This window comes from Cydia pomonella, chromosome 3 (genome assembly GCF_033807575.1).
Source record: "Cydia pomonella isolate Wapato2018A chromosome 3, ilCydPomo1, whole genome shotgun sequence".
Classification (NCBI taxonomy): domain Eukaryota; kingdom Metazoa; phylum Arthropoda; class Insecta; order Lepidoptera; family Tortricidae; genus Cydia; species Cydia pomonella.
This window is the reverse complement of record NC_084705.1, coordinates 2,256,480-2,276,736: the sequence shown is the minus strand read 5'-3', so window position 1 is coordinate 2,276,736 and position 20,257 is coordinate 2,256,480. Positions and strand designations below refer to the sequence as shown.

At 36.5% G+C, this 20,257-nt stretch overlaps 1 protein-coding gene across 4 annotated transcripts; it reads right to left on the bottom strand.

The window, feature by feature from the left end:
* Positions 1-455: 455 nt before the first annotated feature.
* Positions 456-19,666, bottom strand: LOC133515790 (synaptic vesicle glycoprotein 2B-like). Of its 4 annotated transcripts, none has more exons than XM_061848374.1 (11): positions 18,892-19,666; positions 17,182-17,343; positions 16,549-16,711; positions 15,426-15,547; positions 13,120-13,364; positions 5,561-5,715; positions 5,151-5,304; positions 4,594-4,728; positions 4,147-4,292; positions 3,373-3,500; positions 456-1,860 (listed from the first exon to the last, which is right to left on the bottom strand). In XM_061848374.1, the coding sequence occupies exons 1-11, from the start codon at positions 18,941-18,943 to the stop codon at positions 1,781-1,783; spliced, it is 1,542 nt and encodes a 513-aa protein (XP_061704358.1). In that variant the 5' UTR covers positions 18,944-19,666; the 3' UTR covers positions 456-1,780. The 4 variants fall into 4 exon arrangements, with proteins under 4 accessions (XP_061704358.1, XP_061704359.1, XP_061704357.1 ...); XM_061848375.1 differs by lacking the exon at positions 18,892-19,666 and adding an exon at positions 17,478-18,655; XM_061848373.1 differs by lacking the exon at positions 18,892-19,666 and having other exon boundaries at positions 17,182-18,656.
* Between the last annotated feature and the right edge of the window lie 591 nt (positions 19,667-20,257).

Here is a 20,257-nt window from a genome sequence, read left to right as displayed (position 1 = left end):
AAAACGTCCCGCTTGGCGCGCTCTTTCGAAATCCAATACAAAATGAGACTAAACGCAAACGCGTACGTCACGTTTGGAAATCGAATTTTATTACACTAGGGGTACTGAACGCTTTTTTAAGATACCAAAGTGAGATTAAATAACTAAGTATTAAGGTCTGTTTTTGAATGGCTGAACTGTCTGACTTGTTAAAATAATATGCGTTCTGAATCGTCCAGTTAATTTATTTCTGACTATCCATTATTGGCTACATTACTTACGTATCAAGTATTGGTTGGGTTTAGGACCAGGAATGCTAGGAAAATCAACATTTAACTATTCATCTATTGGGAAATCATCGATGGTAAGTTCAAAACTGTGTCTGGTAGGGTTAAGTATGATTTTATTCAAAGGTAACATAAATATTTACTGCTAGAAAAAAACTAGGACAATTGTTGAACAATAATAAAAATACGTAAAAGAAAATATAAATTTATTAATGCCAGAAAAAAATCTATGTACAGTCGAGTGTAAAAATATGGGTGTACACATCTCACTCAAAAATATGTCCCATAGCATCTTATTCCAGTGTAATAAGAGCGTAGTACCATATTTATGAGACGATTCTCTCGATACATATTTTTGCAGCTGACTGTACCTTACTATACATTTTCACATCATAAATTTAAATTTTCAGAATCGAAATCAGAGATTAAATAAAAACACAGTCATTACAATCTTATCGAGCAATTTTGCTGACAACATAATCGCTTTAAATAATGCCATAAAATAAAGTTACAAAATCTGTCTCTCAAAAGCAACTAAACCTTGGTTTTTTATTGCGTGGAATTCTGACAGCAGCATCTTACTACTTATACATATTATTGTCAATTATTTTTGTATGAAGTTAATATTTATTGCATAAACTCTTATTTTACAAATATAACAATGAAATAACAAAAATAACACGGACAAAGGAGAGCAAACACATTCGCACGTTCAAACTGTTGAAAGCCGAATGACATGTGTCATAAAGTAAAGAATTTGCTATTTGTTTGAAATGAAGGGTAGATGTAAGGAGAACACTCTCATGGCTTCATTGCGGCGGCAGCAGCGGCGAGCAACGGCCATAGGGTGGAGTGGAACACAGCGACCCGACCTTTCGTGCCTTTTTGTTTAAAACGAGACGATATAGTAAAAAACAAAATATAAAAAATATAATTTTAGACCAAAGGTTTATGATATATGGAAAGTCATTAGAATAATAACAGTAACAATTATTTTTCACCCCAGGGAAATACCTAATATTTTCTCATGCCCAAATAGTTCACTTTAAAATTACACTATCTTTGTTTTCACGAATAAAGTATAATGATGGTTGTAAGTAAAAATAATCATGTCAAAATGTATTGCCAATATTTTATTTTGGCTTGTAATTCTCACTACAAATTTAAGGAATATTTTATTGCTTGGTATCACTAGGAAACGTCAGAATTCCACGCAATAAAAAACCAAGGTTTCCACCAAGTTTCCAAGTCTGATAAGAATAAGGTAAACATACTAGTATTTAGCTGCCTAAATGCAATGGTTCACACTTGATGGCTCAGTTTTCGCCTCTATTACGTGGAATTAAGATTGAAAGTATCAAATCAACCATAGGAACAGTGTTCAGCACTAGGACTTTGCTTTATTTATAGACCCCGAGAGAACGGTCACTTAAAGATGATTCTACCAAAATATTTGGCTCTTAATTCATGCACTCTTGCAACATGGATAGTTTATAATTATAATGACAGTCCTTTCAAGTTTCTGGAGCTTTATTTTCTCTTGGCTTGTGTTTGGGTTCGTCGGCTGGCAAAAGAAATCCCAATATACCGCCCGCTGGAAAAATAAAATATTAAATTAGGTATTTTATTCAAACGACATCATTTGAGATGTTTCTTGGTATCTCGGTAACAAGGCATCTGTGGTTTTTTTTATTTATTAAAATTCTAAACATTAAATTAATCGCAGAGTTTCATATCTTAACCGCTAAGCCAAAGATGGCTTGTTTACAGCCAGAGTTCGGACTAATGCACTAAGTATTTAGTTATGTTATAATATTGTACACATGTTACATTAATATTATGCTAATGTTATCCTATTTAGTAATAGGTATTAAAATTACATGATTAAGAAATATGCATTAGAAGCCGTGGTGTCTTAGTGGGTATGACGTCCGACTTTCAATCCGGAGATCGCGGGTTCAAATCCTGAATCGTACCAATGAGTTTATCGGAACTTATGTACGAAATATCATTTGATATTCTGTGAAGGAACATCGTGAGGGAACCTGAATTTATTCGCGAAGAAATTCAAAGGTGTATGTGAAGTGTTGTGATCCCCAACCCGCAATGGGCCAGCGTGGAGACTATAGCCCAAGTCGACTCCCGCATGAGAGGAGGGCTGTGCCCAGCAGTGGGAAGTATTATTATTGTTAAAATTACATGCCAACACATAGTTGTAGAAATTATATACAGATGTAACAAAAATAATGAGGATCCGTTTAAGGACATTCGGTATCGTGTTCTGGTTAGGAAAAAGTAGATTTTTTTTTCACGTGAAACTATTTTTTTTTCTATGGGGCAGGTCGTCCAAGTCAGCCAACCCTCTATACAAAGGGCAAATTTGTTTCACGTAAAAATAATTTTTCTTTTTTTCCAAATCAAAACACGATACCGAATATGCTCTTAAACGGATCCCCGCCATTTTTGTTACACCCTGTATAGGTAGCTATAATAGGTATGGTAAATATATGATTGGAGTAACTCTTGACTGACGAGAAATAATTTACCTATCCACTTATTTAGGTAAATAATTTTGTTTTCATTACCACAGCCTACAATAATAAATAATAATAAATAATAAATAATAATAAATAAATATTATAGGACATTATTACACAAATTGACTAAGTCCCACAGTAAGCTCAATAAGGCTTGTGTTGAGGGTACTTGGACAACGATATATATAATATATAAATACTTAAATACATAGAAAACACCCATGACTCAGGAACAAATACCCATGCTCATCACACAAATACATGCCCTTACCAGGATTTGAACCCGGGACCATCGGCTTCGTAGGCAGGGTCACTACCCACTAAGCCAAACCGGTCGTCGAATAGTAGTTCTTAAATACAATAACATATATGTCACTGTATTTAAGAACTAAAGACAAATGACATAAGTAAGAGTAAATATTAAGATTAAGGATCCTTAGATTAGATTAAAGGCATGTCGGGTGAGAGAAACAAAGTTTATTATGCTCGCGGCAAGTATGGGAATTGAACAAGTACTTATCTTGCCCCAATGTTTCTCCTACATCATCTAACCTTATACAAATATTTACCAATAGTCAATCCTCCGAAGATATAAAAGGAGAGTTCACAGTCGCTGATCAGCAACTGCTTGAGTATGTTGATGCCGAAGAAAGCGCAGGTTCGCCCCACCATCAGTGTCAAACAAACCGCCATTGCTCTGAAATACATATAAATAAATAAATAAAATAAATATTATAGGACATTATTACACAAATTGACTAAGTCCCACAGTAAGCTCAATAAGGCTTGTGTTGTAGGTACCTAGACAACGATATATATAATATATAATTATAAATACTTAAATACGTAGAAAACAACCATGACTCAGAAACAAATATCCGTGTTCATCACACAAATATATGCTCTTACCAGGATTTGAACCCGGGACCATCAGCTTCATAGGCAGGGTCACTACCCACTAGGCCAGACCGGTCGTCAAATAAATTCAAACTATTTTAATAAAGCTGAAAGCAAGATTCCACCAGAGTAGATCTTATCTTACGAAAGCTACTCTTGAACACGTATGAATATGCTAGGCAAAGAAATACAGTCTGAATTCATTGGCCTGGCTTACAAATTAAACTAGTATGTGAAATAGTCCGTAACTTTCACAAGTAAGAACCTGATAGAAGGCTCCTAAAAGACTAACGTATCTTGGGTTTCATTTGATTGGGCCCAAAATTATAAATATATTAGTAAACAACAGTGAACCAAAACAATGCTGATATTTAAATAAGTAAGAAAAATTGTACCAAAATCCGAAACATAGTGTTTTTTTTTTGTATGTACATAAATATACAAACTTGAGATATGTCGGGAAGATGTTGACGCTAAAAGTAGTGAGGACTGCAAAGTTGAGGCAATTGGCGATAAAAGCCATAAAAATGACGGCTGTGACGGCCCAGGAACTACTGAAGTTAATGCATATGCCTGCTGTTCCGGTTATTATCTGCAAATTAAGAATTGACATAAGTCACTAGAAATCGTTAATACATATAAAGAAAAACAATATTATAAACACTAATTATTATCCTGCTGACGATTGGGACGGATAATCATAATAGCAGAATTAAGGATCTTCATCATCAATAACCTAATAATAATGGCTAATTCTGCACAAACTTTGCTATGCCAAAATATGGTAATGTCAGCCTAAACGTCAAATTTGACAATATTGTAGCACTTCAATACTATGTCTCGTCAAAGTCAATGCTGAGTTTTCTTGGTGGGATTGACGTGATGATAATTACCTGGACAGCAATAAGCAGCCGCTTTCTCCCGACTACATTAATTAGTCCACTCATGACTAAATTCATTATCCCAAGAACACATCCATTGATGAGGACAATCATCATGGCAAAGTGATTTAGGGAACAGTCTTTCACCTGCAAATAATAGAAGAAAATTTAAAATCAAAGTTTTAATTAAAGTGAAGTACACTTAATAACCACATACATTGTTGATACGAGTATTATAATCTTTGGAAAGCTTCATATTTTTGTCTGGTTAACTTTAATGCACACGACTGTTCTAAATAATAAATAAAAGAAAACGGAAGTAAAATGAAAAGAAGTGAAAATAAAGGTTTCCAAACCAATGTAACGAAATAAATAAAATTTAAATGAATTGAATTGAAGTTATATACTCTGGAAAACCCACTTTGTCGGTAGAGAAAGGCGCGAAATTCAAATAGTCTATGGGAGAACAATCCTTCGCGACTACATATATATTAAATTTGCTGCCGTTTTCTACTGACAGGAATGGCTTGCCAAACTGTAGTTTTTGTTGTCTTAACAACATTACATACCTCTTCGATTACATCTAAAGATTCTAAGGTTTGATTTTGAGAAACGTGCGCTGATCGAAGCATTTGGCAGATGGTGAGATCAGTCTCCCCTTTTTCAATTGATTTCATGAAGCCGTCAGCAATGAAGGGCAACCACACGACGTAAGGGTGTATGCTGCAAAAGTACAAACATAGTCATGATTGCTGATAATGACAATTCGAGAAAAAAAAACAATAACAATAAAATTGTCCAAACCAAAAAAGTAGACATGATAAATAAAATAACTAGTAAAAAGTAGACTGTGTGATAAATCCAAAACTAAACAATGAAAAGGTAACCGATTAGCGTCCACGTAAACTTTTGGGAACCCCTAATTTTTGTGATACTGTTACAGTTACAGTAGAAATTCGAAGTCGAGTTTAGATCTTACCAGAAATAGATCAATGCAAACATGATGGAAAGCAGAATCGTATTTCGCACTAATGGTGGCTTTACTAGAGGCAATGTCTGTGCTTTCACTGATGCCCAAAGAGACTTGTATTGTGCTTGAGATGTGGCACCCTCGTTCAAAATAATCGATTTCACCTAAAAATAGAAACACATTTAATATAAAGATAAGTTTTTTTGCATAAATACCATGATCTAACAAAAATCGGAAATTAGCTGCCAAATGTCTGTAACATAAGCTAAATATATACTACATTGTGTTAGAATTATGGACATTGTATGATATAATTCATTGATGTCCAACACTGAATTCCGTACGTAAATACTATTTTAATTAAATTATGATTTATCATGAATATGGTAACGTTATAATGTTCATAATTTAGAATTAAGAAGTTAAACTGTTATGAAGATTTAAGTCCCCGCCAACACATACTGTCACAGTGGCGCCGTAGTTTTATGCACCGTCCACCAACGTCGGCCGGCGGGGTTCTCACAATGAGGCAGTATGCGTTGACGTGAACCGACGTTCGATTACTAAGACAGTATCTGCAAGTTAATTGATATCCATGTACCGTTAAATAGTTTTCAATGGTTGATATTAAGTGAATAAAAGTTGTTAAAGTGTCTTGAGTGTTTTACTGCAGCTCGCTGTCCTACAAATTCAGAAGTAAGGGATGTAAAGGAGTTGTAAGTATCAACTACTTGAGTCGAACCAGTGGTTTGAACAAATAATAAAAACGTAAGTATCGATCTGATTTTACTATTATTGCTCGTTTTCGTAAATTGTGTTCAGTGGTGTTCATGCGTAAGGAAGCTATTAAATTAGTAGCCAAGGTAAATGCTTAATACGGGCTTAAATGCACAAAACTGCTACGGCTATGATAAATAAAAGAGATAAAATGTAATATAATAATAAATAATAGCATTGCTTACTGTGCACATAGGATATTAAGTATTCGAAGGTGTTTGGTAAATAGTGTTACAAATTGAACTGGTTTTTTTTCTTCATATTTCGTTATATTCATTTTGTTTAATATTAAATACTGACACAACAAATTAAATACGTATCAAACGTCAAGGTTCATTAAAAATAGAAATGGTGTATTTGGAGATGATTACTGAAGTTGCGGTTACTGTAAATACCTATGTATTAAAATGATATCGATGGTACTTTGCTAAATACTTTCTATTACTGCCTGACTGAACACTAATGATATTATTTATGCTAAGCTGATGTTTTGAGTTACAAAATCATATTTTAATGGGGTGCATATATTTGGGGAAAAGTATAAATAAAAGTACCAGTTCATGCTGTTTAAGTTTAATATCATGCAGTATCTTTTTGATGATTATTGCTTCATTCTACCCTCATATTTGCGTTAATTTGAAGACAGAGATTTGCGTTAGAAATTTACATTTCAGGAAATGGAGGGCGATCAGAGAAGGTCGCGTGTACTGACGACGCCACCTTCTAGTCAGCACCGGTCACGCAGCAGGACCAGGCGCGCTGACGGACGAGGTGGTCGTCGCAGGCGCAGTCGGAGCAACCGATCGCGAAGTCCACGTGGCGGCACGCGGTAGCCGCGCAGCCGGAGCAGTCAGCGGGCACGGGAGCGCGCTAGCGGACGTCGGTCTCGCAGCGACAGGCGCCGGGCGCGCAGGCGGAGCAGCCATCGGGGGCGCGGTCGTCCAAGCAGGTCTCGCTCGCGCGGTCAGCGGCGGCGCAGTGAGAGACGACGGTCTCACAGCAGGGCTGCAACCGTGACGGCCTCACCACAGGGAAGGCGACGCGATCATGGACTTGTACGTGAGTCTCTGAATACCCACTCTGTTCCCAGTAATAATGTTACCATGTTACAACTGGTAGAGGCTTTACGTACCATGAGTGATAAGGGTTCTAATGAAAAATTGTCAAATCAAAACACATACCGGAATTTGATCCATCTTGTAAGGAACAAACGATCGCGATGTGGATACACAAAGTGAACGAATGCGCAGTTATATATAACTGGAACGATCGTCAAACCGTTCACTTTGCGTTACCAAAACTTAAAGGTCTAGCTCAAAAATGGTACGCTGGCCTCTCAACTGTTATGTTTTCCTGGCCAGAATGGCAAGATAAATTAAAAGTAGCATTTTCTAGCAATGATAATCATGGACAATTACTTACGACAATGCTTGCCAAACGTGCTAGATTTAGTGATTCGTTAGAAGAATATTTTTATGATAAGATAATGTTGCTAAACCGTTGCGGTCTTACTGGCAAGAAAGCCGTTGATTGTTTAGTGTTCGGGATTGGGACCGTGCGAAGTGCATGGTGGGGGTAAGTAAATCGATCCCAGCGCATAAGGTGGTAAAAATTTGAACTAACTGCGGATAGCGTCTTTAACATTTCGTACAATTATATGGCTCGAAATGAAACTTTGAGTTACGATTACTCCTGAAATATTCATTTAAATTGTATGGTGTAAGGGACCAATGTAATCTGTATGAAATGCTTAATATAACTAACGTATTTATTTTGATAATTGTTAATAATGTATCCATGTAAATAGCTTTGCAAATGCCACATATTACGTGATCTTTTTCTAGAAGTTACGAATATGTATAGTAAGTTATCCTTAAAAGATAGACATTTAACATCGCGGACTTTTTTTGTAGACCTATGAATGAGAAACAACCCCACCATACATTGTGTTGTTATAGCTCAAACGGATTAGGCAGCGTTTTCGATTAAAGCTCCTAGCCAACGTGATTTTTTCCGACAACATCGTTATATTTCAAACAATTTACACAAAACCTTAACAAGTTATATACTTAAGCCTTCCTCAAGAATCACTCTATTGATAGATGAAAGTCGTATGAAAATCCGTTCAGTAGTTTTTAGTTTTGGAGTAGTTTTATAAGATGTAGTGAATTGACGTTTTCCCCTAGACTTGCGGACACTAGGTTGCGTGACAGTCGTGCACGCTCCCAATAGATGATCGTAGTGTCCGCCTAGGAGCTGGAGCGGCTCGTTTCGATAGTCCGGATCAGTTATTACCTTTCTTAAAGAGCGCCAAGAATAGTTCGTATGTTAATCAAAAGGTCAACGCTAAGACCGAAATTAAATCAGATTTAGGTAATAAGAGCACAGCTAATAGTAGTGATAAACCGATAAAGTGCTTTAACTGTTTACAAGACGGTCATTATAAATCCCAGTGTCCTAAACCTGTAATAAAATGTAGTACATGTATGCGTCATGGGCACTCCACCGAAAATTGTCAGAAAAATAACATTAATAACATTGACAGTACTAGCAAACCATCATAACCGAGTATGTATGTAGGAGTGTCTGATCTAAAGTAGCTAACTTTGGATACATACTAACATAGCTACCTAATATGCTTAAGCGAGCATTAATATTTATCAATAATTATTTAATAATATTCGTTAATAAAAATGGCTTGCGAGTGTTTTCTTGACTTCGGTAGCACGTAGAGACATCGATCAAGGTAGAATTACTTATACAACTACCAATGTCGTGGTACAAAAGAATAATAAGCAGTAATTAGAGATATCCAGATAGGAGTTATTTCTGACTAGTAGTTCGAAAATTATGTAGATAGTAGGATTCAGTTAATTTATGCGTCTATTACGAGATTTGATGGGTTGATTATTGATTATAACAGAAACCAAAGTATACGGGATAAGTTTAACTTCGATGGTATTAAGCGTTTTAACCAAGGCGCGAACAGTATATACACATGGATATATAATTATATTTATCTATAGCAACTGAGGTAAAGGATCGTCGCTGACCAGGTCTGAAGAGGCGCAGAGCGCAAAAGAGGCCAAGCCTAGTAATAATAAGCTAAATAAATTTGTGTGCGTTAATGTAGTCCAGCCGTCGCGAACCTTTGTTGCAAAATATTTAGTTAACGATACATTTACTTGACCATGAAACTACCATATGGTACTAGATTTACCTATTTACGCAAACCTTCCATAGTTAATCTACAATTTTTGGTAGATTGTGATGTAATCCAGCTTTCGACATCTCCCTGTGACTTATATAGTGTTCGTTAGGAAGACTGGTAATGATAATAGGCGTGGTACAAATTATAGGACTCTACTGAAATTAATAAGTAATTAATCGAGAGGGAATTTGGCGATGCCCAACGAGAAATTTGAGTTTGGGCACTAACGCGTGCTTGACTTTCCTGCGTAAGGTCTAAGTGTTTGGCAAATCATATAAACAGGGGTAGTGCCTTGTCAATGTTATGTCACCATAAATTGATAGTAATTAGCTTATATGCGTAATATGTTAATGCCGATTTATAACAATCTTATTTAGGATCGGTTTTAAAATTATCATAAAAACGGTACTGACAGTTAAACACTCTGTTACTTTTCGAATAGAAGTGTAGAATATCTTGGATTTGAATTAACTTAGAGGGTGCTTGTGAAATATAGGCAGTTTAGGGGGTACATGGTTTACCTTAACCTCACAATCCAATCCACACGGTATTAGGCAGTTTGTAGGGTTTTGTAGTTTATTTGACGTTTTGTGAGAAACTTTGCAGTTGTCGTACAGACATGCATAAAGTCTTATGGGCTCCAAATATTAGTTACAAAGAATTGAGAATATTTACTGGTTGTGTAAGTTTTCAATTCTCTGGGGGAGACCTTTTCAAACGCGACGTAGTACCGAGAGTCGCTAGAATGGCTGCGCGCTTAGCAGAAATCCATCACCTAGCGTTATTCCCACAAAGTTAGTATATGTGGCGTTTCCAACCAAACTGGTGCTTATTTTCGGTTGTCATTAAAACGCTATTTCCATGAAACTTCAATATTAAATCAACCTAATCGAAAACCGACAATGTGGTACCTTTTGACTGATAACGTCACATATACATAGTAGTAGTAACGTTATAATATGTGTACCCTGACTGGTTAAGTTGCACTATACAAAGCCCTGATTCGGAGATAGAAAGTATTAATATTATGGTAACAGAATCGAGATCAGCGTATGTAGCATGTATGACAGTTATGGGAAATATGGCGACTTGTCGATATGGTATTATAAAAAAAAAAAAGACAATGAGTTCATTTCGGGCCTGAAGAACTCAAACACACATTTTCGTTGGCTTATAGTGATATAAGTTTCAATGTTTCTAGATTTGTTAGAACTGTTAAACTTATATAAATTGTATCTTTGGTGTATCTAAGCGGACAACTTCAGATAACGAATCGTATTTCACGTAGCAAGTTCGAGACATACAATAATAATGTAAAATAATGTTGACATAGATTAATAACAAAATAATACCGGTGAGTAATACCTTTGTTTTGCTTATCAAACGTGTTTCAGTTCTATTGTATCTCTGATCGTATTAGGTGTTTCCTAAATTTGTCATTTCTATCTTTATAACATGTTCTGTGTGAACTCTTATTTTGTGTGCTGTTGTATCCAGGCGTTGACTTGTCATTTAAGTTATAACTTGAATGTAATGATCTATAGCTAAAAGTATGATCTAGGGGTTGACTTTGTATGAAATCATGTTGTTATGCCTTGTCGTAAGATGGTTATAAATGTGTTATGATATCAAATAAAGAGACCGACAGGCTCAAGGTAGAAGCGACTTGAACTGTCATTGGTTGTAATATATGTGGCGGGCTCAAGGTAGAAGCGACTTGAACCGTCACTAGTTGTAAAGTATGTGGCAGGCTCAAGGTAGACGAGACTTGGACTGCGCCATGATTGAGGTGGTTTCAAGGTAGTAGCGACTTGTACCACTGATTTTGTGGTCAGATAAGTTTGTTGCGGTTTCAAGATAGAAGCGACTTGTACCGCATTTAAAAGTATTATATAGAGTCAGTAGGGGCAGGCTCAAGGTAGACGAGACTTGGACTGCGCCATGATTGAGGTGGTTTCAAGGTAGTAGCGACTTGTACCACTGATTTCGTGGTTAGATAAGTTTGCTGCGGTTTCAAGATAGAAGCGACTTGTACCGCATTTAAAAGTATTATATAGAGTCAGTAGGGGCAGGCTCAAGGTAGACGAGACTTGGACTGCGCCATGATTGAGGTGGTTTCAAGGTAGTAGCGACTTGTACCACTGATTTCGTGGTTAGATAAGTTTGCTGCGGTTTCAAGATAGAAGCGACTTGTACCGCATTCAAAAGTATTATATAGAGTCAGTAGAGGCAGGCTCAAGGTAGACGAGACTTGGACTGCGCCATGATTGAGGTGGTTTCAAGGTAGTAGCGACTTGTACCACTGATTTCTTGGTTAGATAAGTTTGCTGCGGTTTCAAGATAGAAGAGACTTGTACCGCATTTATAAGTTCAGATGTCTTTTCTTCTAATGTACCTATTTATGATTTTTAGATAGAAGCGATACGTGTTATGTAAATTTTACATATTGTGGTGGCTTAAAATCAGGCTGGAGTAAAGTCGGGATATTAACTTTTTGTAGTATGAGATCCTTACAGTAATGATTTTGTGATATAAATGAATAGTTCAATTAACTTAGCTTGTACACGGGACGTGTACATGTTGCGGATGGCCGAATTGTTAGAATTATGGACATTGTATGATATAATTCATTGATGTCCAACACTGAATTCCGTACGTAAATACTATTTTAATTAAATTATGATTTATCATGAATATGGTAACGTTATAATGTTCATAATTTAGAATTAAGAAGTTAAACTGTTATGAAGATTTAAGTCCCCGCCAACACATACTGTCACAGTGGCGCCGTAGTTTTATGCACCGTCCACCAACGTCGGCCGGCGGGGTTCTCACAATGAGGCAGTATGCGTTGACGTGAACCGACGTTCGATTACTAAGACAGTATCTGCAAGTTAATTGATATCCATGTACCGTTAAATAGTTTTCAATGGTTGATATTAAGTGAATAAAAGTTGTTAAAGTGTCTTGAGTGTTTTACTGCAGCTCGCTGTCCTACAATTGTACTACTGCAATGTACAGTAGAACAATAATATTAATAAACAAGAATATTCATCTTAAAAATATAACATTTCATATGAATATTTACCTGAAAGTCCTCCAAAAAATGGATGGAAACCTAGTGTAAGAACCTGCGAAATTCAACCTGGAGTTCGTGGTTCAAATCAAACCCCGCCTCGTACCAATGAGTTAATTAGAACTTATGTACTCGTACCTACAATATATCATTTGATATTTACCAGTCGCTTTTCAGTGAAAGCAAACATCGTGAGGAAACCAGTGTGTGTAGCCAAGGTGCCAATTATTCGCTCCGTAGCAAACAATACGGCAATCTCTCTCTATCTCAGACAGAGATAGCTGCATTTCGTTCGTTACGGACCGTAAACGATTGGGATCTTGTCTACGCACTCAGGCTAATCCCAATAAGACCTAGTTTCCCCTCTAGGTTGGATAGGTTGGAAGGTCAGATGGCAGTCACTTTCGTAAAAACTAGTGCCTACGCCAGTTCTTGCGATAAGTTTCCAAGCGGACCCAGGCGCCGTGGGTATAAATCGGAAGAAACGCTGGGAAGGATACTCACCTGAAAGTCCTCCAGGTCTTTCCCAGTATTTACGACATATATGCCCTTGATGACATTCAAAGCTTCTTCCGCTAAGCCCATAGTGAGGAGGTACTTGGGGCTCTCATCAACACGGGCTGCAACTGCTGCAGCTATTGCGCATGGCAAGCTGTAGATGATGTTCAGGAGTCTCCAGGAGTTGAAATAGATACCAAGGTATGGGACGTAGTAGGAGAATGTGAGAGGAAGCACCGGGATGGTCAACACTGGAAAAAAGCAAGATTCTGTCGGTGTTTAATGCCCAACGATGTAAATAATGCTAATTACAGTTTGTGTCAAAATGATGATCGCGTTCATTGTAAACCAAATTTCTTATATATTTTTAAACAGTGTTTTTTGGTTTTTTTTTGTCTTCATGTGTTTTTGTGTAATTTCTGTAGTCCTAAGTTAAGTAAATCATTTTTTTTTTTCGATTTTTTCTTTGTAATCTTTTGATGTACTGTATGTGTTATCTGTCGTGGCATCACCGAATGGGCCCTACGGAAGACCAGCGCTGGCTTCATAGCTAGCATTATGCTGTGCGTACTCAATGTTCTGTTCTTCTGTTTTTGTTGCCTGTATATATTCTTACATGTTTGTTACGTTCCATCTATGGACTGGGCGCTCGAGTATCCCTAAGAGAGAAATTTAAAGATGCAAGCATTCTTACCGTTGCATCTCAATACATACTTGAGAATATTATGTATGTTCGGAAAAACATCAACGAATTCAAGCTTAACAGTGTTATCCATAACTATAACACTAGAAACAAGCATAAACTTGCTGTGCCCGCCCACCGCCTCCGTAAGGTTAGTACACTTAGTACGTCTTTCGTCGGGAACTGTACACGTTTTTATAACAAAGTTCCCACTGATATAGTGAATTTGCCTCTTAACAAATTTAAGTCACACGTTAAGAGCTCTTTGTTAAGTAAGGCGTATTATGCTGTGAATGATTTCATAGATGATAAGGATGCCTTTAAGCCAGTAGCTCGATCTTGATAGTATGATAAAAATGTAAGTAATAGTGTTTTCGTTTTCTTTCTGTGAAATAACCATACTAGCGTCCAGTAGAACTGACACAAGAGAACATCATGTTCTCGTTTGATTGTATTATTTTAGTTTTGGACACTTAGAGACCTTATACACCTCTAAGATTTTATTTTATTTTAAATTTTATTTTATTTTAATACCTATTTTAATGATGTGGACACTTAGAGACCTGTACATCTCTAAGTCAATTTAAATTTATAATTTAGTTTTATAGGTAGGCACTCCTTATGAATAATATGTAGTCGCGTTTATGTGGCGCTATGCCGTCTTTAATGTAACTTACAAGCACAAATGTTGTATCTCACAATTTTTTATTATATTTATATTAATACAACCCGGCAGCTTGAACATGTCATGCTCGCTTAAAAGTCTTTACTTACGGTGGCGTCGTTGATCGGGTCGCCACTTTCCCGAATGAAGGTTGAGGGAGGCGATGGCTGAGATACACGTCATACTCGTGAACGGGTGCTGTTTGTGGAGACCGGTCTGTTTAAGCTTACACGGGGTACAGGTTATGTTAAAGTATGTAACTTTACTTTTGAGTGACATTAACGTGAGACACTTCATTCGGTTCTTGTCTGTTTTAATTTTTTTGTCTTTTAATTATTTATATAAGAATTCAAGCCTTGGCGACCCTCTACATCTCTAAGGATAAATTAATATATTTTTTATATTTTATCTCTGACACTTAGAGACTTATACATCTCTAAAGAATTTTAGTATTTTATGGTTTTATTTTTTTATCATAGTTTTTTTTGTGTAATTTGACATTAAGAGACAGTATACATCTCTAATAAAGTATTTATTATTTCATAGATTCGATATTTGTAATTGTTTTTTTTTTTTTTTAATTTATTGTTTGTAAAAATGGACATATAAAAGTGCCCCTGTGGCCTATTTGCTGAATAAATGTTTGATATTTGATATTTGATATTTGTTACTATCACGATCTAATGTCTTACCTTTTTTTATTGCCATTCTGTAGCTCAAAATTTGATGGTGATAAGTGATATCATTACCTACCTCTACTTTTTTATAATGTCGACATTTCCTACCATGGCAAACATAGCCTGGCTTGAAAAACAGTGATTTTCTACCAAATAACTAATTCTATCCTGTTTTGTTATCTGTGTGTGTGTCTGTATTCTGTTTAATCAGAATTTTCAAGCGGTAATGTATGGCATGGTAGGCAGTAGGCAATGTTGAGGATTTGTTTTGGTCTAAAATTCAACTCACCTGCCATGACTCCAGTAGAAACGAGATAGATGCTGCTGGTCATTAAGATCACCATATTACGTTTTGTGCGAGGAGTAGTCTCTCCCAGTAGCGTGAAGGCGAGCGCGAATGTCCCTGATACCCTAAAATACATAAAGGCCATTGAATTCGATCAGGGAAAGCTGATATTTGAGATCATGAGAGAATAATACAGAACTCTGTGTCCACAATGAGCCTAAAATATATATTAAATTGCCTGGAACTAATAAGCATAATATCCATGTAAATGATGATTTAGCAGATTTAGCTGAACATGGACAGAATAGCAATTAGCTTTTATGCCGGTCAGCAAAATGTTATTTTATTTAAACCTTGGAAGAGGTTAGCGTACGCACTGATCTGGTTACGATTATGTTTGTATCGGCGTAGATGTCACCATACTGTATATATTTAAGTATTATGAATTGATGCTATGGAATAAATTAGTCTAATTTTACCCGCTAAAGGTACCTTTTACTCACCAGCGGCTGTCCCAAAAGTTTTCAATAACATGTACTGGGGTATACACTTTGGGAAATGTTAGCTTTCTCACGATCATTTATCCCATACTTTAATCAGAACTTTTAAGAGGTAAATATCCGGTCTTTGATGTGCAATAACTCAATTTGAAATGTCATTAAATTGTATGCTTTGTTCTCGTACTCGTATTTCAAATGAGTTATTGCACTTATGCTTAGCGATATGACAAAATTTTCGTTGGTACTGCCCGAAGCAGTGTTATTTTTACAAGCTTGCAATGTACGGATCAAATCTTGCAAGTTAAATTTAACCCACTTCCCAATTTCCGATTGAGCTGAAAAAATTGCATACTTACCTATGTATGTGGAGACGGGAGGAGATCATAGGAACTCTGTGATAAAACAACGCAACCTAATTGTGTTTTAAGTTTTTAATATTGTCTTATTGAGTATTAGTTGCTTGTGGAACGAAAAGAGTCAGCTATAAAATTTTGAACCAAAAATGAAATTTACGGCAAAACCTTACGAATTTTTCCTTTAATTTTAAAATCAACTTTTGTCCCAGATAGGTCTCAACTATGGGTCAAGATGGGTCTAGGCTTTAGAATAAAATCTATTATACTCACGAAGTGCATGACAGGAACTTAAGAACGCAGAAGACAATCCAGTGCGGCGAGAAAGCAGCAAGCGCACCCGTGACGAACCCGAGCACAAGTGATAACTGAAGTATTTTGCGACGTCCGCGCATGTCTGCTAAGTAGCCCCAAACGTGCGACGTGGCCAGGATACCTGGAAAGTATTGTTAGAAATTTCTTAAACTCATTGGTAAACAAACATGCTGAATAACATTTAAAATATTTTTCGTGATGCTCACAAATAAAGGCCTAGCGTGGTGGTCTCCAGCTCGCCAGCACTAGCTGGTACCAACTGACTGATAAGCTGTCGAAGGTGAAGGTGAAGGTGAAGGTGAAGGTGTTTGACCTGTGATTCGTATAGCAATCATGAACCTTTAGTGCAGAGTATGGTCACCAGTCAAGAACTGACCGGGTCCAGAGAGCTAATGAAGAAGCTCTTAAGGGTCATAAATATTCATTATCATTATCTCTTACTTACCGTTTTCGGTCACAGCGACTGCGTTCTACGGCTGAAGTGTCATTGGTGCACTCTCAGGTGACTGACATTATGACATAGTCAATTTTAGCAGTGAAAATATGACCACATTCACTGCAGGTCGAACATAATTCGGTCATGAACATTACCTATGACGGGCACAGCAGCCATGAACCCCTGATGTAGTGTAGTGGTCTCCAGTTCACAAGCACTAGCTGGTACCAAATAGCTAACCGATAGGCTCTCGAAGGCCATGGCGATGATCATGAAGCCACATACTACGCCCATAAGCAAGTTGTATTTGCCGAAGCCTGAAAAGAAATAAAACGAAGGAATTACACTAGTGGCTTTGTGAACTTTAGACATTTTGAAAATAATAAAAACTGAATTGACAACAAAACAAGTTAAATAAAATCTTGTAAACATATATAAAATCATTAATCACCTGCTCAAAAAAATTCACTAGAATCGGTTGAGAAACATACATATAATCACGCCTCTTTCGCTTCCTTCACTTTCATGACATTCCTCATACACGCTCGTCGATTTAGGGTGCTCTTGACCTGGCCTTTCTTCAGGATTTCCCCGATTTGATCAGAGAAAGTCCGCCGAGGTCTAGCCCTTTCCGACTCCCTCTTCTACTTCTCCCTTATACAATCTCTTTGTTAACCTTCTTTCACTCATTCTTTCCACGTGTCCAAACCATCTCAACATACCTTTCTCAATTTTTGTCACTACATCTTCGTTCAGTCCAAACTTTTCCCTTATCACACTGTTCCTAATTCTATCTTGTAATTTTACACCACACACACTTCTCAACGCTCTCATTTCCACTGCATTTACTTGACTCTGATGTTTCTTCTGCCATACCCAACTTTCGCTACCATACATAAGTGTAGGCACCAACACCCCTCTATGCACAGCCAACCGTGCTTTTTGCGACACCTGGCTGCTCATAAAAGCGTTGAGTCCCCCATTCACACGATTTCCAGCATTCACTCTCCTTTCAATGTCTTCATCATGTTTACCGTCCCTAGTGAACATGGTTCCCAGATACACAAACTCTCACTTGTTCAACTCTTTCTTGACCAATCAAAACTTCACAGTTTGTCATACTTTCTCCCTTTTCAAATACCATTACTTTCGTCTTGCTCACATTTATTTTCATTCCTTTCCTTTCATAAGATCTATGCATTCTAGTTACCATCTCCTGCAATTCTTCACCCGATGACGCCAGCAATACCAGGTCATCAGCGTAAAGAAGACATGTTTTGTTTAGCTTATTATTTTAGAATATACAGACATAGATCATAAGTTAGGAACACTTATACTGGGAATCATGCCCTAATCACCTAATGGGATGTGAAAGAGTGTATAAAATTTTGAATAGAAATTAATTAGGAGAGAATATAAATTTAAAAATAAATTTCATGTAGACAAAGTCGTGGACATATGCTAGTTTTAAAATATTAGAAAAATCCCCAACCCAAAAGTATAAATCCAGCTAGATTTTTCATTAAATTCCCGAATATAATGAACAACCCTTAAGTATCATTCGGACACCAGAAAAACTTTTGTCTCGAATAAAAGCTTAAAATAATTTTAATAGTTCGAGTTGTGCGTTAGTGTTATACATACGGCCCGATTCGAACTTTAAGACAATTCAAATATTAGGTTTAAACACGATATAGATCCGATATGTCAGTGTCACAAGTGACGTTTCTTCAAACAAAAACGTCACGTCCGACACTGACATATCCGATCTATATCGTATTAGACCTTATATTTGACGTATCTTAAAGTTCGAACGGGCTGATAGTTTTTGACTGAGTTTATATTTAAATATAATAAATAAGTACCTGTCATATCCAGGGCATCTTCAAAAGGAACTTTATGTAACTTTCCACACATACTTAATATTTAAATTAATTGTTCCTAAAATAATAAACGCACAATATGTCCAACGCTGTTGGCAGTCCAAATTAAACTAATAGACTGAAGTCACATAGGTTTCGTCCATCATCATTTTTAATCACTACATATTGTTATCATTTAACTATCGTGTGCAAAACGTATTTGTATTGTCTTTCAGAAAACATGTACGGCCGAGTTCACAAATATCTTTACAAACCAACGTTCAAATATAAGGGTTCCGTTTTTTGTCATTTGGCTACGGAACCCTAAAATATATTTAGACGACCTTATTATCAGTGTCTTCGAGGCATGTGAATCTATTTTTTTAATGTTGGCTTGAAAATATGTCTGTGAATTCAACTAAGTATACCAGGGCTCGTAACCGGTATTAAAATACCTGTAACATCGTTCCAAAACCGGTATATTATTTCGATTGTTAAAAACCGGTTTATTGAAGGAACGTGAACTATAAAATTAACCTCTTCTATAACCGGTAAGAGGAAGCGGAATTTTATTGTTCGCGGAGAACGATATAATACCGGTTATGGTGATAACCGGTATTAACTTTCGGAGACTCTCGGTAAACTCGTTGTAATGCGTGAAAAAAACAGCAATAACTTAGTCGTTCTATCTTGCTTTGTTATTTAAAATTTTATTGGTTATTTTCGTTCCATAAAAACGAAAGAAGAATGAATTGGTACAGACTAGTATCTCAATAGACAGTTATTTAACCGGTAACCGCAAACTGTGACGAAATCCTGTTCATTCCAGGGTGAATGAACGAAACCGGTTTGAAATATAAAACGGTTTCTGAGCCCTGGATTGTACCATTCACTTCTTCACTGTTTACTGATAAATGGGGCCTTGGTACATTTGTGGTTATCTTTGTGAACAAATCGGAACTGGACAGTTGGGTACCTACCTATCCTTGTAAGAGATAAGTTTTTCTTTTTTCTTTCAAGGAGTCACAATTTTTTTTGTTCATATTTTTTGTGCATATTTTCAATGGCGAAAATCAATATCCGTACCTACATAATTATATGATAACGATGAATGAACGATCTATCCTGTATGTCCATCCTCGGGCCAAAAATTATCTTTATAGCAAATTTCATCTACCTCAATATCGGCTCAGAGGCGTATGCGTGAAGATGTAACAGACAGACAGACAGAGTTATTTTTGCATTTATAATATTAGTAGGGATTCCACGAATGACATGAACTTCTCCATAATATATTTCTCATATTATCTCTTCGTCCGTGAGTATAAATCATCTGAGATAACATAAATAAGTATTTACTTTTTACTAA